This window comes from Strix uralensis, chromosome Z, assembly GCF_047716275.1.
Source record: "Strix uralensis isolate ZFMK-TIS-50842 chromosome Z, bStrUra1, whole genome shotgun sequence".
NCBI lineage: Eukaryota > Metazoa > Chordata > Aves > Strigiformes > Strigidae > Strix > Strix uralensis.
Genome location: NC_134012.1, coordinates 1,807,501 through 1,832,226, shown reverse-complemented (window position 1 = coordinate 1,832,226; position 24,726 = coordinate 1,807,501). Strand labels below are relative to the sequence as shown.

Below are 24,726 nucleotides of genomic sequence, written 5' to 3'. Positions count from 1 at the left end.
AACCGGTTCAGGGAATCAGATCTGAGTTAAACCAGAACAGGGACCTGATCTGAGTCAAAACCACCTACCTTTCTTCCCTCACCCCCCCTCCTTTTTTTTAAGAGCATACTTTTAACTTATCAATTCTCAGATTCGGTTCATTACCTGGTGCAACGGAGGTGACAGAACAAGGCAGGAACATACAGCTGCCGCCTGGAAACTTTTTAGCCTGATTTGCCCACACGGGCAAGAAAGAAATACAGACAAAGCAAAAGGAGGACTCAATAAATGATCATTGTGATAGAAAATAGTTTATTCTTCTAAATTTCAAACTTTGCTATTCCAAAATACAAACATTTAAAATAAAGTATCATGAAACCTCTCCTGATTTTTGACTTATTGACTGGCACATCTCAAACACGAGTTTGCATTTATAACAGCTTTGATTTTGATGGCTCTGCTTGCTCCGAAATATTTCTCCTTGATGTGGAGGTGGGCAGCTATGTTAACACAGCCTTGCAGCTTGGGAGTTATCAATATACAGATACACAATTCCCAGTCGTTCAGATTTTATTTCACAAGATTTAATCGTATGCTTCAGTGGGGAGATACTCTTTCACTACACGGACTATTATTCTTCAAGAGAGATACAGACTGTGTGCATGAGCACACCTACTTATTCTTCATTTCACCGTATTTCCATAATGCCTTTATATAATGGCTCTTTCACTACCAAGTCTTCCTGTTAACATATTTCTCCTTTGAAAATACTTCCAGTTTTGTTTTTGACTGTGGTGCCTGTTTTTATTTAAATTCAGTCCACTTACCCAACATCTTATTTCTTAACATGGGTTTATAACACACATGTTCTGCAAGAGGAATTACGTGCTCATTTGTCAGAAAAAAAGCTGGATGCTTTCAAGGTTGGTTGGTTATACTCTAGTGCTTACGACAAGAAGGAAGAAAGCAAAGAAAGAATAGGGTTTAGCATCTTCTCCAGTTAAACAAGACCAAGATTTGCATGTATTATACACTAATGGTGCTATGCATAAATATGACATTTACTCAAACGTGCAGCATTTCGAGGCTTTGTGGAGCCTGGCTTGCAAAACCCTAAAAGAAACAATAACCACTATGTTATCTGTTCGGCTTGGTCTTTGATGCAACGTTCAAGAGAACCTGGAGTGTACCTAGCATGCTGACAACAAGATCCACCAGAACTGCCTTGTCCGTCTTCTCAGACAAGCAGTTATTAATCTAAAAACCAAGACCGTTTTCCTTTGAGCACAGAGGTATACAGTGGCTGCAGGTACAACCGAGCTACTAATTCACAGCATGTAGCAGAAATAAACCAAGAATGAGGTCCACTATGCCTGTTCCTAAGCCAAAATATACTTCAGTTAAGGGATGACGAGAAACAGGAGAACCCGTTTTTCCCCTGTCCCACCCGGAGCTTTCGTCATGCAAGCTGCATAAAGCTGACACGGTGAAGAAAGCTCAGTAGGCCAGCAGAGTATGTACATTGCAGCTGAAATGTCCAGAGAATTCAAAACAAATATCTTAAAAGATTTAATTGCAAATGGAAAATGGCAACTTTATGAAGCTTATAATTCAGACAAATCCAGACTGGCTGTCTTGGGAAATAGTTCACAATTTCCAAAGCTATCTTCCTATTAAATTTCATATTTCTTATCTACATCTTGGAGATGCCTAGGGGTACTTAAGAGTAATCAAGAATATTTTCAATACAGTCAAAAACATTTTTCAGTATGTCCCTCTCAAAAAAAAATTAGCTTAAACTTTGCCTTGAAATTGGCAGTAAACAGGAAAACATCCTTATTAACAACTGATAATAAAGAAAACAAACCACAGAAACTTGAACAATGTAGTATGATGGGCCTGACTCAATGCACAAGCATCAAGAAACATAAACACTAACGTTCAGTATCACTGGTGCTTCGGGTATGGATCTGCTTCCAGTCAACACTGGAATTGGCTAATTTGCAGGCCAACTGACAAGAGGTCAGCCAATTCTTATTTTCACCACCATCTCTCTTTCTAGACATACGATAAAGAACATTTTCTTACATTTGCCTGCCTGAGAAAAAAAAACTGTTTGCTGACAGAAGAGTTTCCTAAATTTAACACCATAGTAAATATATTGCTTGAGCTAATATGATAGTTGCTAAAACAATACTTATTTCAGGTGGGTATTAAAAATCAATACTTCCAAGAGTCAAATGTCTGTATAGCAGGCTTAGCACAGACTGGTGCCCTTCAATTTCTGCTGGGCAATAGGAAGCTGGAAGAATAGAGAAGCTACAGTAACTGTAAAGCAGAAACACCTAAAATTAGCCTCTACGTGGTTCATCCTTCTGGATACCCGCTCAAGAGAATACAAACTGCAGTACCAGAGAGGTTCCCTCAAGCTGGAAGTTGATACTCTGCAGGAGAGTGCAACAGGAATAAAAGCAGTTACATGAAGACTGCACCAGCTCACAGCGCAGGACACCATCCTCACCAGCAGTATCATTAATAATTAACTCACAGGAGCAGACTGCTCAGGAAACGGGTAGAAGGGCTTTCACCACAGTCAGTTCAAGGACAAGGTGACTCAGGCCGCGCTGAAGCCCAGATACAAGACTTTCAGCCCCTCCTCTCCACTCCCAGCCACCATCCCACATCCCTTCTGATGATAGCACTCGTGCTAGAGAGCGAGCTGATGCAACGAGAAAGGAGCATTTTACATCTCTCGCCCTGGATCAGCTTCCTCACCTGGCTCACTATGCAGCTAGCCTGTCCATCCCTCACACGGCTGGAGGTCGGGGCAGGAGGAAGAGGAGCGCAGCCCCTTCCAGCTGTGGGGATGTGACATGAACCAGCTCTGAAACGCACCCTGGCCCCTCTGTTAACAGCAGAGAGGGTCTGTAGCTGGAGGGAAATGACCTGTGGGTCCCAGCCTAATTCCTAGAAGCAGTCAGCCATAAACCAAAAAGCATTACCAAAACTGGCACTAATAAGTATCTGATGGTGAGATGAACAGAAAGGCAAGGATTATACAAAATTGAATGCTGTATCCTTTCACCTTCCCATAAGACTTGGTCACACTACAACAACAGCATAAGGCACACTCTGAGTAGCTTAACGTTAAGTTCTGAGTCCACACTCCAGGGTCTTCCTCTCAGAAATAAGAAACTGTGTATATATACATAACACACATTCTAACCACAGCCCTTAAAACACTGAACAACATCCATGAAAAATAACCATTTAAAACCCATTAAATTGTACTTCAGGAATTCCACTCAGTGCAAATCTGTGAAGCTGATCTACGAGCTAAACAGACACATGTACGGCCACACTTATAAAGAGAAAAAAAAGTCTCTTCTAAGGCACAAAAAAATTTCATAGGGCAGCATTAAATTTCATAAGCAGATGTTTTCATGCCCACTGTTAACCAATTTGTTTCAGTAAGCGAGTGGAAAAAAATTAAAAAAGATATCCATTCATTCTTTGTGTGTATGCTTTACTTCAAACAATTCCAGGAATCTATTGTAAATCTAAAAAACTCCTCAGTCACCACAGCACATTGTTCCCCAAAGGAACAGTGGGTCAAATTCAAAGTACCAGCAATAGAGTCGCATTCAGAACTTTTTCTATAGAGCCTGGAATGGACAAAACCTCCAAAGTCAGCGCTGAGTCTTCAGGGGGAAAAAAAAAATAAGGTTGTGAACTTAAAAGAAGAGAGACCAACAGACAAATCCCCACTGAGTAATTATAAGGAGAAGCTCTCCCAAACATGAGCTAACTAGCACATAAAAGGCAATTCAGTAAAAACCATGGTCAAGTCAACTAGCAGATTAACATGCACTCGTAATTGGCTACAATCACTGGAAAAGCAATCTGAAGAAAACGGACAAAATCCAGGCACTGGTGAGAAAACTCCAATAATTAGAGGTATTTCAGTAAGGCAGACAGCACTCTGAGTGTGCACTATGCTTCTGAAATGATGATGCCCTTGTCCGCCTCCAGCTGCTCCGTACTGTTGGCCTGCTGGAAGTTTTCATCTCATTCCTACGCCTACCAGCATCTGCTAACCTATTTCAGACAAAAAGAGCCAGGTCAGCTTAAACACTATAAATACTACACCTGTCTTAACCCACCATGTTTTGACTGGGGCGGGCTGGGGAGTGCCCAGACTAACACCAAGGGTGGCACCTCAGACCTCCGGGCCACCGCCTGGGGCTTCTCCCCAGAGTGACCCTGCAAAGGCCAGTACCTCTCACCGGTAAGGAAGAGTTATTATCTCCTTTTGAAAGAAAGTCAAATAATATCTAAAACACTCAGAACGCCACATCTGTTCAATTCCAAACCCAGAGGAGCACAGAAAGAGGTGCTTCCTGTATTTTACACTGGTGTCACTCTGTGATACCCTCTGTGACGTTAAGTATCTTCAACCACTAAGATTTTAGTCTTCCCTACACAACAGCATTTTTACCTTTTACTACATATTTACAAAATACCTAATTTTAACATCCCACAGGCACTCTCTAACCAATATGCTATCATCAGGCAGCTTTACCATAAGCAGCATAACACGCTGCCATCCTCTTCCACCCGCAGTGTCATTAAATTCCAAGAAATTCCAAGAAAACATCAGCGATTACCAAACGGACACCACCTTTTTGCTGTATTAGTGGTATTTACGCTTCTTCAAAGGCAAATAGTGTCACCACCCTCCTCTTACTGTGTCACTGTGCAGTTAAGACCAAAGATACCCAGCTAGCTTTGTAATCTCTGTCGATTTTATAACGCCTCTTTTGCCAGGGATGGTACATCCTGACCAAGGTCTGTCCTGAATAAGGGACCTGCTTATTCAAACTGCCTAAACTCCTTACCCAAAAACTTCATGCAGAAACAGTGCAAAGTGGGTGCTACATTTTGTGAGGACTCATTAAGCCGATGCCACAGTTGAAAGTTAACTATCTGGGAGGAACGCAGTACACTCTATCAAAAGGTTCAGTATTTACCTTTGAAAGAAAAAAGAAGCCAACGTTTCTCTAAAAAGTGAAGTGCATGGTTTTTTGAAAGGAACTATAGACACGCAACCTCTGATGTTTCAGAATAACGAATTTTGAGTTATCCCATTGCCAAACAGAAATCAACACTAATAATTTAAACTGAAAAGTTCTCTCCCTATGTTTACATCTGGATAACTCGGAAATGACAAACATTCCATGCGGCTTTCTAAGCTGCCAGACCAACTATGAGAAACTTCACTCCAAAAAGTAGTTTCCACTCAGGTATAACTAGGAAAGCAAGAGTTGGAATGAAAATGAGCACTGAAGCCCAGCTACGTCATGAAGTCAGTAGAATTAGGCTCACGCAGTCACTTTTAGTCATTCATGACTGTACAGAAAGCTTGCAGAAAGCTTTACAGAAAGGTCAGAGAGAAAACTGACGAGTCTTGTTTTGTGAAGGCGGCTGACAGCACCGAAAAGCTGCAGCAATGGCTGCGAGCGTGCACTCTGAGGAAGAAAAATATGCTTTAAACTGTTTGGAAAATGAGAAGCGGTTACAGTTATCCTCCGTTTCGGGTTCACTCTCCACACCGGCCACCCGTTCCGGAGGTGCCAACACGTGGCGGGGCCCGGGGGCGGGGGGTCGGGCCCGGTCCCGGCGTGAAGGTGAAGGCTGCGGCCGCGTCCCCCCGCCCACCCCAAGGGCCCAAGGGCGGGCGGCCCCGCTCTGCTTTGAAACCCGCTCCCGCCACGCGGAGCCCCGGGACGGGGGCGGCGCGGACAGCGCGGGGGGCCCGGCCGCAGGCAGACGCCGCTACCGCCCCCTTCCCCTTCCTCCTCCTCCTCCTTCTCCTCCTCCTCGTCCAAGCGCCGCCGCCTCACGCACGCCAGGCCCCGCCGGCCCAGGGCTGCGAGGGGAGGCCGGGCGCCGCCGCCCCCACCCGCTCGCCGCAGCGGAGGCGAAGCTCAGTCGCCCGCCCGCGCCCCCCCCCCCGCCTTCCTCCCCTTCCTCCTCTTCCTCCTCCTCCTCTTCCTCCCACCTCAGGGCCCGCCAGCCGCTCCCCGCGCCCCTTCGCCCCGGCGGGCGCCTGCCCGGGGCCGGGCCGCAGCACGTACCTGGCGCCCGTCGCCGGCGGGGCGGGGCGGGCGCGGCGCCGTCACCGGGGAACGCGCGGCCGCTCCGGCTCCTGGCACCACCCGCCCCCCCCTCCCCTTCGCCCCCCTCTCACCCCCCTCCGGCTCCACTTCCGGGGTCCGCGCGCGGTGACGTCACGCGGCGGGGAACCCGGAAGTGGAGCGGGAAAGGCAGCGGAGGCCTCGTCCCCTCATGCGCCCCCTCCTCACCCCCCTCCTCACCACTCCCCTCACCCCTCCCCGCATCCCCTCGGCCCCCTCCGGCCAAAACGCGGCCGAAAAACCGCGTTCGGGGCCTGCGCTGCCCCGCTGGACTCGGCGGCCTACGGGGAGGCCTGTCAGGGCTCTGCCCGGCGGCCTCGGCTTCCCCCGGGGAAGCGGTTTTATTTATTTCTTTATTTTTTTTTTTTTGTTTTTGAGGCAGCTCGGTCGGAATAACGTCAGGGTGGTGCTGTCCCCGCGGGGGAGGCGGCGGGCAGCGCTGAGCTGGAATGGACCGGGCGGGTAACGGCATCTCGGGGTGCGGTGGGCTGGTAGAGCTGGCCGGGAAGGTCGTGTTTCCACTGGCGAGTGCTCCTGTTGATAGCTTGGGAATTTGTAAAAAAGAAATGATTTGGGATAAATCGTGCCAGGGGTTTGAGGCATATTCAGAAATACATGAATTATGAAATACGATGCGTTGGCCTGTACTAAAACATCGGCTGGCGCCAGCAGTCCCTGCTTCCTTGCCCTGCCATAGCAAGAGGAAACGCATCAAGCTTTATTTCAGGGGCGTTCCTGTGAAAAGCTTTCCAGATTTGGTCAAACAACTGTGTTACGCAGGTGCTCAGTGGAGTTTTCCACCTCTCGTGGCTCTGCACAGGAAGGTTGTGAGCTGTTCCTGTCGTGAGCACAACGCAGATGGGACGCACACCGTGCATGCAACTCAAATGTTGCACCCCCTCTTAGCTCCGGGTCACAATCCACTCAGCTAGAGCCAGGGACAGGTCTTCATGGGAGAAGAGAAAGCATTTCTCATCCAGGTTGCTCCCAGCTGCTCTGTTACGACCAAAAGCAGCAAGCTTGTTGTATATTCTCCTGTCAGTGGCTTTCTGAAACACCCAAGGAAGGAATAAATGAAATGCTTTTCTTCTTCAATGCAGAAGATACTACAATGACTTGGAGAACTTATCTATTTAAATTTTACAAATTACGGTTGCTATTCTGCCCCCCATGTATTGAGACTGTATTTTTCCTGTATTTCCCCTGTTAGAAAAAAGCGGTGCTTAGCGGTCTTGTCTTTTGATGAGACATTTGGGATGCCATACGACAGCGCTGTGACTGAGGTGTAGCCCATCAGCTCTGACTATGATCTGTAGCAGAACAGAAGAAGTCAGGGTTGGGAATCATCAGCATTTTTTGGTAACCGTACTGATGTAAGCAACCCTAGCCTCCCACTCGAAGTTCATGCCATCTCTTCGCAAGTACTGCTGAGCTGCAAAGTGCACCTGGTTAGGACTGACTCGAGTTAAAAGTAGTGTTTTCTGTTGGGGTCTTATCTGGTTCACCATCATTCTCCATCTCTTGCAGTTCCCACCAAAAAAAACCCCACAATCAAACCCAAAACCCAGACAACAACAAAAATGAACTGGTAGAATGTAGGAGTCAGGAACAAGTTTCAGGGGTGGCTTGTGTGAGAAGTACAGGTAAAAAAGTGCTCTGCCTGTGATCTTGATACAGCCCTTTATAATTACAGGTCCAGAGAAGGATTCAGGGAGGAAAAATTTTATCAAAATGGGGCGTGGGGGGGTTAGTGGTTTTGGAGATACTTGAACAGCAAAGAACTATTGACCATGAATTGAAGCTCTTGGTATTCTGGAGAGGTGGCAGGTTGAAAGGGAAGGTCTCCAAGTCTCATTAGAGGACTGACCCCAAAATTCCAAATATCAGCAGTAAAGAGGAAACAGAGGTGGTGTGTGGTAAATACTTACTCGCTGGAAGCTGGACTTTTATCTTCTGTTTGCATGTAGGACTGTGGAGTTCTGGTGTCTTTATGGACTTCTGTGATCTACAGTAATACGAGTTACAGGCTCATAAGAGCAAAAATACTGGTACTGGTGTACCTAAACAGAGTGTTCTGATTCTTCTTCGAAATCTGTGTCTGTTTTATTCTTCATTCTTCTATCCCTCCTAATGCTAAAGCATTCACAGATGGCTACAGGTATGTTACGTAAGCCCAGCGTTTATTTGTTGCTTCCTGAATGTCCAGTAAGGTTTTTCAGTTCAGTTTGCAGAAATATGATTTGTGAGTAGTTACATCTGAAAAAGATGGTGCTGTAGAACATCAGATATGTTGAAAGTCAGGTCTGCATTATTTTCGACTGAGCATCCAGGATTGTTAAAACTGCTTTGCCTTAATTTCAGTTCCCAATTTAAGCAAAAATGTCATTTACTTATGTGGATTATGTGAAGTCAAGTTGAAGTTTGAAACACTCAGATGCAGCAGAAATGGAAAACATCTTCAAAAGCTAGGATTTTACCTGTGTCTGGTAAATGGAGCTGCCTTTCAAAGAAAACAAGGCATCAAACTGTTGGTTATTCTATTCATCCCGTGTGGTGTATGAAACAACAGCCCCCTGCAAAAAGAGTATGTGGTCGTGTAATTAAAACGATCTTGGGCTGCATGTTGTTAACGACTGCCAGTGTGTTTGTAGGAGGTTACAGACCTAGTTAAAACTGATGGGTGGATTCAGCGTTTGTTTCGTTGTCTTTCAAAGCGGGATAGCCTCCGTGATTGAAAAGGAAGAGTAGGGAACACGAAGAGGTTAAAACTGCATAGAAAAAACCATCCTTTTTGTATAAATTCTGTCCAAATAAGCTGGATTGCGCCAACTCATACCCAGCTGGGATGACTCCCCTTAGACTGCCCGGTTACTCAATACTATGCAGAGTTAGTCCAGGTTTTGACGCACTTGAGAACGCAGATACGAATAGAAAGCGTGGTACGTTGCTGAGTGGTGCTGCCCAGAGCAGGTATGTCACTCCAGTATGATCAGAGTCGCTTTCACAAGAGTCAAATTAACAGCCTGATGAATCTATACTGAAGTAAAGGAACCGATTCCCCATGGGGGATATTGCTGAAGGTGGGGGTGATGATAATTCAGACCAGAATCACCTGTTAAGGTGGATGTGGAGGAGGAGACTGCAAAAGCCTAAGCTGAAAAGCAGTTATTGGGCAGGAGGGAAATGAGCTGTGATTAGTTTGTGGACATAATCTGTGCAATATAGTCATAAATGAGACAGAGGTACAAATTTGATGTGCATCCATGAAATCTGCAGATGACACTACGTTGAAAGGTATTATGAGTAATGATCTTGACTAGAGAGAGAGAAATGGGATAAAATTTAACAGCATAAAGTTAAAAATCAGGTACCGACAGAAAACCTTGGCTATGAACTCATTAGCTAGGGTAAATGAGGAGCAAAGAGGTCTCTTTTAGGGACACTAAGATTTCTTGAAGACCTCACGATACCTGATTTTCTGTCTCTTGCCAAAATGGTTAAGCCAACAGTCAGATGGTCATGGATCTGCAGGAGAGAGGCATTTCTCTTTTTTTCTAGAACGAACTAGACATCTATCATGTGTTTGCCTGGACTTGATCCCTAAAGGAGGCCTTTCTGTTACCATGCCTTTGTTTTTTCCCTCCCAAATTATAAATAATAAAACAAAGGCCAGAGACTGTGTTCCTTTCCCATGAAGCAATTAGGAAATTGAATTTGAAAGAGAGGGAGTTTCAAAGAGAAAAATTGTCAACTGCTAGTCATTTGAAACAGCGGCGACACTGCACTGAAAACAGCACAGAGGGGGGAAAAAATAAATCAAACTCAGAAACAAGACCCAGAGACTTTTCAAGAAAGCCACTAAACTAAAAATACTTTGGGAGGAAGGGGCCTGGGATGCGCTGGGAACGTGAGATAAGCAGGCCAGCCGACTGATGAAGGAGGCACCGACCTGGGCGAGTGGCTCCGCGAGCATCTGTCTGCAGCACAGAGATGAGAAAAGCTGTTCTCACCGAGGGCTGCAGCCTGCATGACAGAGCATGAAATTTTCAGTGCTGTCGGTATGAAAATACTATTATTTTTTTTTTAATTTAGAGGCAAAAAACGTAACTCAAAAGAACTGTGTTGAAGATGGGAGAAGTTATTTTAAGACTTCATCATCATATCTAAAGAGGAGCACACCAAGGGAACCAAATATTTGTCGTGTCTATGACAAGTGATCATGGTCTGAAGACAGTTCTTATTACAGTAACATAAATACTACTTTAACAAGGCTTATTTCAAATGGCTGAAAAAAATGTCAAGCCTCATCAACTCAAAAAATTGAACAGAAAAGCTGAATGAAAATATTATGAATGAAACCATTTTGAACCCCAAAACGCAAGCTTCTGATGTATAATACTGTAGCTTAGTGGGAACAGGGGAGAAGCTCTTAAGGTCATAGATACAAACGCAGAATAAACAGACAAAAAGGGAATTTGGTAATGGATACCAAGGAAACTAGGAATTATTTGAAACTTGGGCAAGAAAAGAGTCAAAACATAAAAGGGGAAAAGCTGCAATATGTAGTATTTTTTATTCCCATTCTCTGCAATACATTCTTCATGGTGAGCTCTTTGTTGTCTTAGATTTTATTTGTTTCTATTGATTTTATTTATACTTTTTGTCTTTTTAAAAGCTGCCTGCAAAACTTCAACTGGCACAAAGACACTGAAGCAGAAAGCAAGATAGGACAAGAAATTTGGAATGACAGAAGGTGCCTTGTCTTTTTTTTCCATTTTTTTTATACCACCCGCTCACAATTAAAACTTTATCTCCTCCAGATGACACACAGAAGGTGGGCAGGATTTTAGAAGCAGCTGATGGATGATTGTAGCAAGTAGGATGTCTGATTTTAATAGCTATCCTGCAATGCAACTTTCATAAGCAGTTGTTAAATCCTCCTGTGGTTCAGCACTGGTAGAACACCACAGCCCTCTCTTCAGAAGTACCTACGTTTCTGCTTTCAGCACCTGACGGTGTGAAGCGTTAACGTCTTTAGTTCTCAGTCAGATTGCTGCTGGTTAAGAGCATGCTAAAACTCTTAAGCGCAGTTCGTAACAAGTATGCCAAAACCGATCACTTTTATTTTACATGGGTTGGATTTACCTTTGCAATACATGTCAAGTGGTCTGTTTGTTCCACTTGAGCTTTACACTGAGTCCTGAAATTGAAGGATGTGATCCGGTTTATGAATCCTTTGCTGTGACAAAAAGATGCAAAGGCTATCCGAGTAGAGAAAAATCACGTGAAAAAAATGCATTCTACTTCTGCTCTGTCGTACTGACCCCTCATGTCACCTACTTTATGAAAATTGCAAGATGATTTTTAATGCCAAGCAATGTGTCTGCACAATGGAGGCCTCACTGCTGAGCAACTTCAACTCAGCTCTTGTCAGACACAGAACTGGAAAACATATAAATTTTTTTAATCTTAAAAATTAAACATTTATTTTGGTCAATGACAGCTGCTATTTCCAGAGGTTTAAAAAAAAAAAAAAAAAGGCACAGCCTTGTCATCTAGCAGTTGCATGCAAGAATAGCAACCTTTAGGATGTGTGATTCTTGGGAAAAGTTATCCTGTGTCTTTTGGGACACAAAAATTCCTTCTGAGGCTAAGCCCAAAAGAAAAGATAGTGGGAGAAAAAAAAAAAATCTCTTTAGAATTCCCTTTGTAGTTTCTTTTCATTTGTTCTTTTGGCTTGACATCGATGGAATAGGCTTTTTGTGTACTGTGTATAGTGCATAAATACAGAGAATGCATTTCATGAAAAATAAAAATGTTAGCTTTCCTGACAAAGATGATGTGTTACCTTTTGAGAAACACTTTTCACAAGAATTAAATTAGAAACTTAAAAAAAAAAAGTGAAATACTGAAAACTCATGAAAAACCAACATTAGTCTTGAGTGCTCTGCAAGGCTGAAAAACCTTTTGTTTGGCTTGAAAGTTTTCTTTAATTCAAAATTCTTATTCAGCTTGTTGTTTACACCCAGAATCTGTTTCTTATGTCTTATTCCTGGATAATTTATTTTGGTTCCTGCTATTGTGCCAAAAGTATGATACACAAATATTCTCAAATTTGTCTTCAGCAGTTTTTGCTGAAACTCGAACATACATAAATCTGTCATGACATTCACTCTTATGCTTCATTATATGTTCTCGAGAGTTTTTACAGTCTGTTATGTCTTTGTTTTTCACTTACTGCTTTTGCATTTGTTGTAAAGATTAAATATATATGATCTATATTTCAAGTTACCACTCCTAATTCTTTGGTCCTGTATATAGTTGTTCAAAAAAATGCCAGACTGATATGAAAAGTTTTGGTGGAATGAAACAAAGATTGAAAGCAATGCTATTGACAGAACTTTATGGTCTGTGTTCTACTATTTACTCAGTAGATATATGGGTTTATGATGTAAACCTTGCAAAGTTATTTCACTGCTGTTACATGTGCAAACAATTTAATTGTACTTTGGATTTTGAAATATTGGATCTCAATATATGATTACATGATTTATTTTTGCAAGAGCGTACTTAGCATACCTATAATTTTTCTGTTCCAAACTATCAATCCCTCAACTCCACAAATGATTTTTGAATAAATTATGCATGTTAGAGCAGATGACTGCTCCAGGGTATTATATAACTTTTTTTAAAAATTGTACAACTGTCATCTAAACAATTTGTGTACACATAAAATGGAAAAGAAATACATGTACCTTTTCCGTTATATAGTTTAAGTGCATCTTTTGGAACTCAAGTTGGAAAAATGAGATCCCTAAAAAGGCACAGCACATAAGGTACCAGCATTCTTCTGTTCATCCCACTTCTAACCGTAGAAGGAATACCGTGGTTATCAGGGAGAGACCTGACAAAGCTGGACTAAGAAATCCGGTTGATGATCGACCATTTTAGTAGAGAGATTTAGACTGAATTAATTCCTATTGCCATGATAGACACTTTTTACAGAGACTAAACTCACAAATTACTGCTGCTACTGGCAGTCGCAGTGGCTTTATCAATGCCCAAACTACTTAAGCAGATTGTAACTGTCATGTATTGACCAATCATCACTCCAGATGGAAAGAAACCAAAATAGCAACGACAGCAATAGAATTAACAATATAAGCATAATAAAAAGCAAAAAAAAAAAAAAATCTTCCCCTTCCTGTCATCTCCTTTAAACAAAACCAAACCCAAGCTACCAAGCTCCTACAAAATAACCAGGTATGTCCCACCTTGAAGCTTCTCAGATTGGAGGTCTGCCCAAATTTCAAGGAGTGTAGGGTTAAAATGCAAAAGGTTTAACCAAAAAGTGTCTCCCTACTGGGCTTGGAGAACCACTCATTTGTACGCACTGCATGCTGAGACAGCTAATTGCTTCGTATGTATTTTGTAGACTTTGTGTGTATATACTGTGTCAGGTGTAGTTGCAGCCGCATCAGCAAACGGCAGGAGCAATCATAAAACTTGACGGCTGAGCCAACGCTGGGGAAGGGTGGGAAGGGGAGGCAACGAAGACAAAAGGGTTAGGACTGGTCGGTTTTGGTTCACAAATCCAAGAACCACACCAGGCATACACAGCACCTTCAAAACATGAAAAATTAAACCGCATTCTTTGACTCATTAGCTTGGAGGTATCTGTGCGCTGATGCCAAAGCCTGGCAGAGGTACATCTTGCTCAGTAACGCCCATCAGGATCCTGGATAGTTGTCAGAAATGAAGAACAGTCTACCATGTTCAGGTCCATTATTTGTCTGGAGAGAAGAGGAGGCCAGATGATTACCCTGGTACACATTTGCGTTGCATTAATGCAACAACCTCCATCAATCTGTCCATCCATAAAGTGGATGGGTGTGTGTGAAATTAGGGAGCCTTAACTGGAGTAGAAACTGTTGGTGTTTGAAGAGACCTAATCCATTTGCCTCTGAGGACAGTCTTCACAACACATGTTCAGCTGTCAATTTCCTGAACTCAATACATACCTGCAGGTAGCATTCCTGCCAAGATTATTTCATTCCCAAAGCCACATCTGGTTTACTGTGGATCTGTTTGCTAGTCCATACGCCAGAACAAAAACCACCTGCCATTTCAACTTCTTACCTCCCCAATGTTCATTCCATTCTCTAGAGGGAAACATAATCTCAATCTACATAATAAAGCCCATTTAAGTCATGTTTATTATATAGAATGGAAGGTACCAATAAAGAGTCCAGAGCACAGGCAAATGGCTCCTTAAAGATGTTCTTTCTGGAATGTGCAGAGAGGTGAAAGTCCAAGTGAAAACAGCTACTGCGTTTCTTGAATGATAACCTTGCAGGTGGTTGGTTTGAATTTTACATTTATAAAATTCTGGGTTCTCTAAGACTATCAGGTTTGAGAAGGCATAGGCTTTGTTGATATGTAAGTAAGTGTTTGTAGGTTGTGAAAACAGATGTGCTATGGATTTCCAAGTGTAAATTAAAAGTTCAGAGAACTTAAAGGAAATAAAACCTGGGGCAAAATGCATTAGTTTAAGTAAAAAACAGCAATGCATGCAAATAGCTTCCACTATCCCAGGTAACACAGGTAACTTAGAACAATGGGAAAACACAGATATTACAAAATGCATGTGGAACGTTAAGAGCATAAGTCTTCAGACAACCCTAAACCTGAAATAATTACCCACATAGGACCTACACTGCTTTATGTCTGTATGACAGTTAGTCTAGAAAATGAATTATCTCCCCATATATAACTGCGTTCCAGCAATACCCACACTCTAAAATATAACAAACACTAACCAGTAAGTTTTTCAAGCATGCCTGAAAGTCAATATTGGGGTGGAATACAAAACACAGTCAAGATGACACATGACGAGCTATGTGATACTATTTCTTTATGGAGACCAAATATCCAAACGTTATTAGACTTTTTACTTAGAAAACACAGATTATGGGACAAAAAAATAAAGTAGTTGGATATCAGGTAATTATAAATTTCTGAAAATTGTTGCGTAACCATATTTCTGTCCTCTAGTGAATTCATCTAGGGACAAAATATATATGATCATGTCATTAACAGTTGTCTTAAGGAACACACATGGGGCTGCTTTGGTAATCATTTATCAGGTGTTTTCTAATGACTGAGTGCTTGTTTTACAGGAGCAGTTTTCATCAATGTGTTTATTTATTGGGAGAGCTGAAAAGAGATTATTTTTCTAAAAAACTGTCCTGAAAAGGAAAAGACAAAGTTACGTGCTGTTGCTGCAAACCTCCACCATGAACAAAGTTTGAAACCTGAGTTTGTCATGGCAGACATGGGATGCTCTTTGAGTCAGTAACTGGAGAAGATGATACCTGTTGAATATGATCACCATTATGCGGCTCTTTGCCTCATTTCTGGAAAGAGAAGGGATGGGACTCAGGGCTGTGTAGACACTGAGGCTGTTGTCTGTTGGAGCTTGGATTGATTTACTGCAGAAACTGGATAATGAGCTATTTTAACATTAAAATGCTTTCTTCAGTGGGAGATACTATAAAGTCTCTCCTCAGAGATGGTTGCAACCTACTCACGGCTGAAGTTTTTTCACAGAATCACAGATGGTGTCATGGATCTAAAGGGCTTGATCTGGTAGTCATCAAATTTGCACTAGCCATGACTGGAGTGGCTCCTTGTCAGTTTAGGGATAGCCATCTACTAAATTTAGACAATGAATCTTAATTCAGATGATCACTTTATGTCATTAGTACTTGGTAATTGCCAGTTCTTCCTGAGATGCTTCTTAGGGAATCACTTTTTCAGGAAAAAGAAAAAAGGGTTTGGATTTATTTTTGCCTGCTTGCATGATTCCTTGCTTTCTAGAGTGTTTTTTTGCCACCTCTATATCATTGTTTCACTTGCTGCAGTAATAGCTAGCAGTCAATTCCCAAATGCTGTTGCTAGAGAGGAATAATCTGGTTCCTCCATCATTTTACTGATGGGCATTACAAGGCCCTCAGTGATACCCAACCTGCTCAAGGCCTTGCACACTTTTCTTCTACTGCCTGCCTGGCAACGTCAGTCGGCTCAGTCTGCTTCCCAAGTGTTGGGAGTCCAAAGGTAGAGCAAAAAGCAAGCTCATCCTTGCCCACTTCCTGGGACTTACACTTAAAGTAGTTTTAGAGCTTCTGCTTCCACTCATACCACTGTTTACAGCATGGACAGTTACTACAGAGAAGCAGCTTTGCACCAGCCAGGACCTCCTCAAGATCTATGTGCTCGCTTAGAAATCTCCCCGTTGCCATCAAGTTACTCTCTCATTTCATGCCTAATTGGGCAATGGGTCTAATTCCTCGGTCTTTTGACTATTGCCTTGGAAGTTTGAATAGTGTCTGTCACTAAAAATGATTGCGCATATTTTTAAGGAGTTCCATAAAATAGTTTTATATCAGCATATAATTGGTATCCCAGCTGAGAGGGAAATGGAATATTTCTGTCAGAGGAAGCTAATTGGAAGAAGCCAGCCTCATGCCTACCTTGCACTGCTGTGAGGATGTAGAGATGAATTAGAGAACATCCATTTGCCGCCGTGCATATTTCCCGAACAAATAGCTTTGTTGCCTGCGGTCTCTACAAAAGTCCTCTCCTGGAATAAAGCATGATCTACGGGACACTGTTTGTCAGGGCAGCAGTCACTAAAAGGCAGGGTTATGTCTCAATGCCTATCTTTTCGGAAACGCTCTCTCTCTCTCCTGCCTTTCTGAGTTTCATTACTATTAACGCCATCTCAATTTTGCCCTGCTTCTGATTTTATTAACTACCTTTCAAAAGCAGCAAGATGTTAAGATTTGGAGCACTCTGAACTGGATGCTAAACTAATATAATTAGAGATATTCCATGCCATGCAGGCTCCCATTTAAGCCTGTTTCGTAAAAAAGGCTAAGCATACAAAAACTGTTAAATGAGAATTAGGAGTAAGCATTAGTGATAATGCATAGTTACCTAGTTTGTGCTATCTGATCCAATTCATTGCTATAAATATAATAATTTCCTTTTAAGCTAATTCAGCTGAGCCAACAAGCCCAGACTCAACAGACTTTAATCCTTATTTTTTACTACCTTTCCAGGAGCAGTGAAAATGGCCAGAATGCAGTGGTCAGGCAACACAGGGCCCACACTGCAGCCAGCAAATCTGGCTCCTGTTGCCTTCTTTTATTGAGGCTAAATGTAAATGTGAGACATTCTTGGATCAACAAGTAGTGACAAAGAGCCAGGACATAAAATACAAAAGCAAAACACTGCAGCTTTATGAACCCATCACTCTCCAAAATGAAATTAATCTTAGAATCGGCAGAACTTTTTTTGTAAGAATATAGAACTATTGTTTTATTAAGAGAAGCCAAAGAAAGCAGCAATCTGTTATACAAGTACTCCTAATTTTACACACCTTACAATGTAAAAATGATCAGCTCTTTCAAGTGTCTTTCATTTCTCTTCAATTAAGGGTTTAAGTTTGAAGTAAGCAGTCTTGATAAATTAATGGTATGTTATTTAGCAATCTTAGTTATACAACTCTTATTATTACTGCAATTTTATTGAACAAATGTGAATGTCGCAAAAGTATCTATTCAACATAACTGATGCTGCCAAGACGATGTTTCTTTTATACCCTGAAGGTCAGTTAATAGGATCGCTACACTGCCGACAGACCGAGCCCTGATATTTCTCAGTCAGGATTGAGGGACAAGTTCAATTTCAAACACACATTACTTTGCATTCAGATACTCTAAAAGACATATACAGAGATAGGTTTGGGTAAGAAAAACATCCAAATAAAATACTGTGCAAAGGTTCAGCTTTTATTCAGGCTAGTTATTCTGTCTTGTCACCTCCACATTGTTAAAATTATAAATATACTTTTGCTAAGAAAGACAAGATTGTCCTAGTGCAACCCAGTGGGTTACTGCTGAATTAATTTGGCAGGGAGGAAGAGGCATAAAGAATTTATTTTTTTTTAACATGACTATTTACAGATTATTTCAGAACCAGGTGTGTTGTGAATTTAAAGGATAATAACCAGTTTGGAATAACTCCCCTTATGGACATTCCCATTGCAGAGTAAGTGAGGGTTTTTATTGTGGGTTAGCTCATTTCACTTGCAGCGTTTATCCTATTCGGAGTAAGTGTTTCCCAGAAGGGGAGCTTTTTCAAAAAAAGTATTTCAGTCAGTTTCACCACATAGACAGAAATTCACTTTATGCGGCTATACAAAAAAGTTAATTACGCACAATAGATTTTGATAAAATAAGGAAGAATATTCTAAACTCCAGCTTCCACATGCTCTAACACATTATTAGTATGGCTTGGAGCACATGTGCCTTATCTGTCAGAATACCGTACCTGCCATCATAGGCAATCCCTGTAGCCATGTTTGAAGCCCTAAGACCACAACTGATCTTCAAAGGTGAAATACAAAGCAAAGAAAAATTGTTTTTACACTTCCTCACTTCTTTATGATCGGAAATGACTATATCAGCAGCAGAGGAAAGTCTGTTTTATTCTTTAAATAGTATTTTTAGCATTTTTGAAGCACCAGTGCCTCACAGCCCTTTTGTTGATGCAGCGTTGTAACAAGACCTTTGGAGATTCTCAAGATGAAGCGGTCCCTGTTTTCATTTTAAATGGTCTGGTATTTTATATGCACGAGAAAAAAAAAAAGAGCAATTAAAAGGAGGAAAAACTACCTTTCAGATTAGACTCTACAGCAGCGTTAGTGTTATGGTTACCCATGATGCTGCTGAAATCTTTAGGGAAAAAACGTGCCTTCCTCCTATTCGAGTGGCCTGAGTTATGTCCATAATAGCATCTACGAGAAGGTGTGGTGGGAGCAGGAATAGCTGCAGCTCGGGTTGCAAGATCTTGCCAGGGTCCTTCATCAGGCAGAGGAAATGGTTCCCTTGGACTTCCAGTGCAAGAAACAAATAGAAAAATGATGGATTATTTCTGTAGAGCTAAGGAAATACTAACCACACCTTCTGTATAAAAAATACTGTCACAATAGCCACCTGTCTAACCCAGCTATTTTCAGTCTTTGATGAAGAACTTTTACTGAAAAGAAAAAACATTTACTATTTGGAAAATCTGAATATCAGACAGGGCTTACTTTGAAAACTGAAATTTAACTATATTTATCAGAAATAAATATTGCATTCTTCATAATTTTCTCAGTTCACTGTTAAGGTAGGCCTTTGAGCACTGCCTGTGAATAATTCTTTTAAATAAAAAGATGCTTCTCAAATCTTTTAAAAGCTGCTAACAAGTTTCTCTATAATCTGTCTTTTAAGCCATAACTGGATGCTAAACTAGGATTCGTGAGGGCAATAAAACTGATGCAGTTTTGCTTGGGAATAACGGCCAAGCACACTCATCCTGGAGCAGCTCAAAAAGGACTTCAGACCTATGACCTGTAGCTGTCCTTTTTAATCCATTTTGGGTGGTTTAATGGCAGGACTAACTAGAACACAAACACCAAGGGAGAGGAAAGGTCCCTGAGTGACACTAACGGGGGGGGGGGGCAGGCTGACGCTGACTCCAAAACGGCCGATGGAAGCGTAGCACGGGTGTTTGCTTAGCACGTGTCCAAAGTAGCATTATTTTCAGAGTGAGTTTTATACTTTTAAAACAGCTCTTGGTTTGTCATTCAGGTTTATGCCTCCGCAGTTTCGAGATACACCCTCCTTGTTTTGTGACATTGACATTTTCATATATTGTTGCTCGCCTTATGCATGTGTGAACAATTGCTGCCTGGATGGGGTGACTAGACAATAAGAGGGGAACATTCTTCAGTTTAAAACTCCTACTCAAGATATATATTCCTGCGCTTTCTAGTCTTGTCAGTTATAACTAAGCCATTAAGTTAATCATGTTGAATTCAGAAAAAGGTGCTACCCAAAACCTGTCAAGGTAATTATTCTTCTTTATCCTCTGAGGTAGGAGTGCTCTGTGTCAAATAAACATTTTTTAAGTGTTCCACCATAACTTTCTCCTCGTCTTCAAGATCTGCACCTTCTTTCATCTCCCACCTGAAAGAAAAAGAACTTTTTATTCATTTTTTTATGTGTTTTAAACCAGTTTTTAGAACAAGCAAGTCAATACAAAACTTCGGTACTATGAATTCATTGCCCTCCCCCCACCCCCCCCCCCCCCACCCCCCCCCCCCCGCAATGGTGGGGTATGGTAGTTGAGATTACTGAATCATACAAAATACAACCCTCAATAATCTTGCCCCACACAACTGGCACGGCCACGAGGCAATTGACACAAATTGTCAAAACTATCACGAAACCGTACTTATATTTATTGTGATAGTACTTTCTTTTTCTGTTTTATATCAGACACGTTGGTAGAGGTGGAGGCCTTGTAAAACTAGCAGAGAAACAGTGCAAGAGCTAACAAGGGTTTTGGAAGGTAAGCAGATGCTCTCAACACCGTGTAAGTTTGCAGTGAAAACTCAAACACTGCGTGATCTCCAACCCAAATATTTAATGTGAATGGTCATCATTCTCTTGCAGTGACTATACTATATCACAAAATACCACAAAACTGACTGGCTCTTTGTTTCTTTAACCATCAGGTACACCTATCACACCAAGAAATAAACGACATATCACATTCTTCCCTTTCTCCATGCGAATACTCAATTCTAGTTTGGGATAAAGTCCTAATACCATTAAAACAGAAAAACTGAAAAAGTGAAAGACTATGAAGATGATTTTGCTTTTCTTTAGCAGTTAATTAAATATAAAACATGAAGAGTCACACAGTATTCCCTTGCAGAAAATCAGGATAATAAATGCAGAAATAGTGCTGATACATAGTCAGCTAAACTTTGTATCACTCTAATTATGCCTACATAATGCTCAGCAATGTGGCTCTATCTCTTTTGACAAATTTTGTGGATATTTAAGAGTTTGATACCCCTTTAATGTTAATCTCTTTCTGTTCTAAGTAGATAATAAAGTGTAGGCTTCCCATTCAGACCAGCTGAAGACAAAAGGTAAAGCATGAATACTGAATACAGAAACGATATTTTCAAGTATTAAATCCCGTAGATTATAAATGACCCACAGGATGATCCTGTAAAGCACAAGACATGTAGAGGAGCAGCAGAACAAAGGCTGCTTTTAGGAAACTAATGTCAGGAGCAATACTTTAATCCTGTCCCCACACTTGTTAGGTCCTCGTTCAGACTGTGAAAAGCAGAAGGCACACACGGGTCTAGACTGGTGAATAAATCAAATATAATACGGAATGGTGGAAAGAGTATATTGCATTCACCATGTTTGCAAAAAGCAAACAATCGCTACTGGCAACAGAGCATGGTGTGCACTTCTTGTAACTGTATTTAAAAGCTGACTAAAACCAGAAAAAGAACAAGTGCTCTGTAGTACAATCTGATCTGTTAAAAGACAGTTAGGAAAAATATATGCACTGAACTTGTATAAATTAGCATATATACATCATACCTTTACCTTAAAAACTGAATCTGACAACCCACATTACTGCCTGGAGTGAAGAAGTATCAGAACAAGCAAAGCATACGATAAATAAAATTATAAACACTGTATGGCCATGATCAAAGTTTTGCAATAATTAACTTCCTATGACTCCACTCATATATGACTACTATCATACTTAACCTTATCTGAATGTTAACATTAGGTACAGTTAATTGCTATTACGTCTGTCTGCTTCATTCTCTGGTTTATGACATGGTTGTAAAGCCTGGCTATATGAACCCTCAGCACAGTCACTTTTGGAAGCATCCCAGGTGAACGCTGTTAAACAGGGTGACTGCTTTCCCTTTTTCCTTTTGCTAATATGCCAAAGAGCCTCTTCACACCTAGAAGGAAGTCGTGCAAGCCTTAATTTGAATTTATGGTCCTCAGAGTCATTCTGAAACACCACTTTACCAGTCGAATTGATTCATTTTAATTAATTTGATTTGTTGCATATTTTCAAGCAGAGGAGCTGTTTGCTTAGAAGGACGACAACTGAAAAAGCTAAATGGAATACATTCCAAACAGTTATTGCTGGAGGTATAACACAGAAATCTACCAGTCTTGGCTAATGGAAGCTTAACAATAAATCAGCAGATTCCTTTTAAAGACAGTGACTTCATACTTGTCAGCACATTTCATTGAATCTTAAATGTGTTAGTGTTGGTAAAAATCTTCAATGTCATCCAGTTTGGACATTCTTTAGTGTTCACTTTATAACAAGTTATAACTAATACATTACATTATCATTTTATCAAAAAGTAGTCTATTTTTAAAGCATTTAAGCAGGTCCAATGAGGATAAGAACGTCTTCTATGCATTCGCTTAACAGTATCCATGAATTAAAGATCTATGAAATGAGCTTGACAAACACCTGGTCCCTCATCTAATTTAGAAATTTTTTCACTCTCATGCTTAAAGTCTGGGGACAATACTGTTTTTTAAAAGACTACTGGACAGTAAGCAAGAAGGTCACAGCATATCTTTGCTGTTCTAAACAGGATGAGAAATCAGGTGTTTGTGTTCGAGTGGAAAAAGAGTCAACATTTACTATTCAAAAATTTGTCCAAAATGGAACATGTTTTTACTAGCATATCTAAAATGTGTGACAATTGTTTTGGCAATAGTAATTGGTACAAATCCAACTAGCCAGTTCAAGTAATGTGAATGTGAATGAAATTACCATCATGAATTACTTTCAAAATACAAGCTTCATCAGTTGAACTGCCAACCCGCACAACTCTGTTGTTTCAAATTATTAGTAATGTAGCTCTTAGAGAAAATTTCCAAATACATAGGTGGTAGATATTTTATTTTAGTCTGGCTATATCTTGGAATATTAAATAAAATAAGCATTTCAAAAGGGTACTGGAATTATTTGAACCAATACATCATATCTTCATCTACATTTTGCTTAGAGTTCAGATAACCGTAATAAGATGAGTCGGAGTGTCCAGAAAGACCAACTTTCAGTATAAGATTTATATTTAGAAGAAAGCACATATTTAGAATAAAATGCCATCACCTTTGTAATCTTTAGGTTAGCACTGCAAGTTTTCAGGCCAATATACTTGTGTACTTACAGAATTAAATATTTAATTAAATATATGTTTTCAAAATTTGCTGAAATATCCAATAACGTAGATGCTATATTGTGTGCACCTGAAGTGAATTGCCTAAAAACTTTTCTCTGTATGCTGTTCCTTTCTGTGTTGCATGTGACTAATCAAGGGGAGAAAAACCTAGCAGTATATTTTTCAGATTGATAGAGCAAAACGTGTCAGCACAGATAAATACAGGAATCATTGAAGTTTTCTGCTGGTCAGCCTACACCTTAGATCATGAGGTCAAAGAAGATGACTAGCACTGGGAGGGCTTCTGTTTCTCCTCATAAATAAGAGGCAAGAGAGGAAGAAGTCTTGGCTTGCACATCCACAAGCTAACGAAGTGCAAGGGGAGAAGTATTCAGTGACCCAGGAAGATCCAGTGATTCCAGCCCAGGTTTCCGTAGTAATGCATCCATGTGCCATCCTTGCTCATAATTAGCGTGAACACAGCCATTTATATAAGTGGGTATACAGGACAACGTTTTGTGATACTTCTGTGTCTTCACTCTACTGAAAAGGTAAGAAACAGTAAATGTGTTTGCAAAGATGCAGAGAAGGATCATCGGTGCATCTGCTGTTAAAAAGCATGCTGGACATTTTAGCGGGGCTGGATTTAAAACATGGTGATGCGTTTGCTGCTTTGATTTTCTGTTGCAATATTTTGTAAATTGTAGATATATTTCTATGAAGGCACTTTTAAAAAACCGTAATAGGGACTATATATTACATTTAGGTGCTTGTTACAGATCAAAATGAAGTATATGCGGTTGATACCAAAGCAGTATTATATTAAATCAGAAATAAAACATATACAGTAATATGTGTAAAGGGATTACCAAAAGTGACACAGATTTTACCTGCAGTGGACTGCCACATTTTAAGAAGTTTCATTAAGAAGGTTCCTTTAGCAGATCCTCTTTGATTAGTTACTGAGTTTATTACAGTTCATTAGTTATAACAGTGTGTAAAGATTAGAGGGAAAAAATGATGTAAAAAATTACAACCAAGAATAAACATGAACAAAATTGAAATGGAATGTAAGAATACCATTCAACTCAGATGTATTCTGAACTTTGAAAAATCTCATTATTATTATTTGAGAGACTAACCATGCCCTTTTCTAAAGCTTGTACAAAACCATGTCTAAAAAGGGAACACTTTGTAGAAAGGGTCACCCTAATAAAATTTTATAGTATTATTTTATGTATTGCTAATAGTCCTTATGTAGTATTTTGATATCTATTGCATTTCTTAATGTCTTGGAAAATGTAACATCAGACGTAACTCTATGGAAGGAAGAAAAAAAAAAAGAAACCGATGACACCATGGTTATTTCCTACGGAAAAGCTGATATCTCAGGTCCTCTTGTAGGGAAGTGTTGGCAAATGA

General features: G+C 40.8%; 2 protein-coding genes across 9 annotated transcripts in view; both read right to left on the bottom strand.

Annotated features, from left to right (window-relative positions):
* ARB2A (ARB2 cotranscriptional regulator A) overlaps positions 1–6,245 on the bottom strand; it is a 268,419-nt gene extending 262,174 nt beyond the window's left edge. For 2 of the 6 annotated variants that reach the window (XM_074856309.1, XM_074856314.1), the window contains exon 1: positions 6,117–6,212. The gene's annotated coding sequence lies outside the window, so the exon portion shown is untranslated. The other 4 variants (XM_074856313.1, XM_074856312.1, XM_074856310.1 and 1 more) reach the window with 4 other exon arrangements.
* A 12,617-nt stretch (positions 6,246–18,862) lies between these two features.
* KIAA0825 (KIAA0825 ortholog) overlaps positions 18,863–24,726 on the bottom strand; it is a 217,365-nt gene continuing 211,501 nt past the window's right edge. For 2 of the 3 annotated variants that reach the window (XM_074855629.1, XM_074855631.1), the window contains one exon: positions 18,863–20,254. In XM_074855629.1, coding sequence (XP_074711730.1) covers positions 20,140–20,254 — 115 coding nt within the window. In that variant the 3' untranslated portion in view covers positions 18,863–20,139. The remainder of the gene's footprint in view (positions 20,255–24,726) is intronic. The other variant, XM_074855630.1, reaches the window with a different exon arrangement.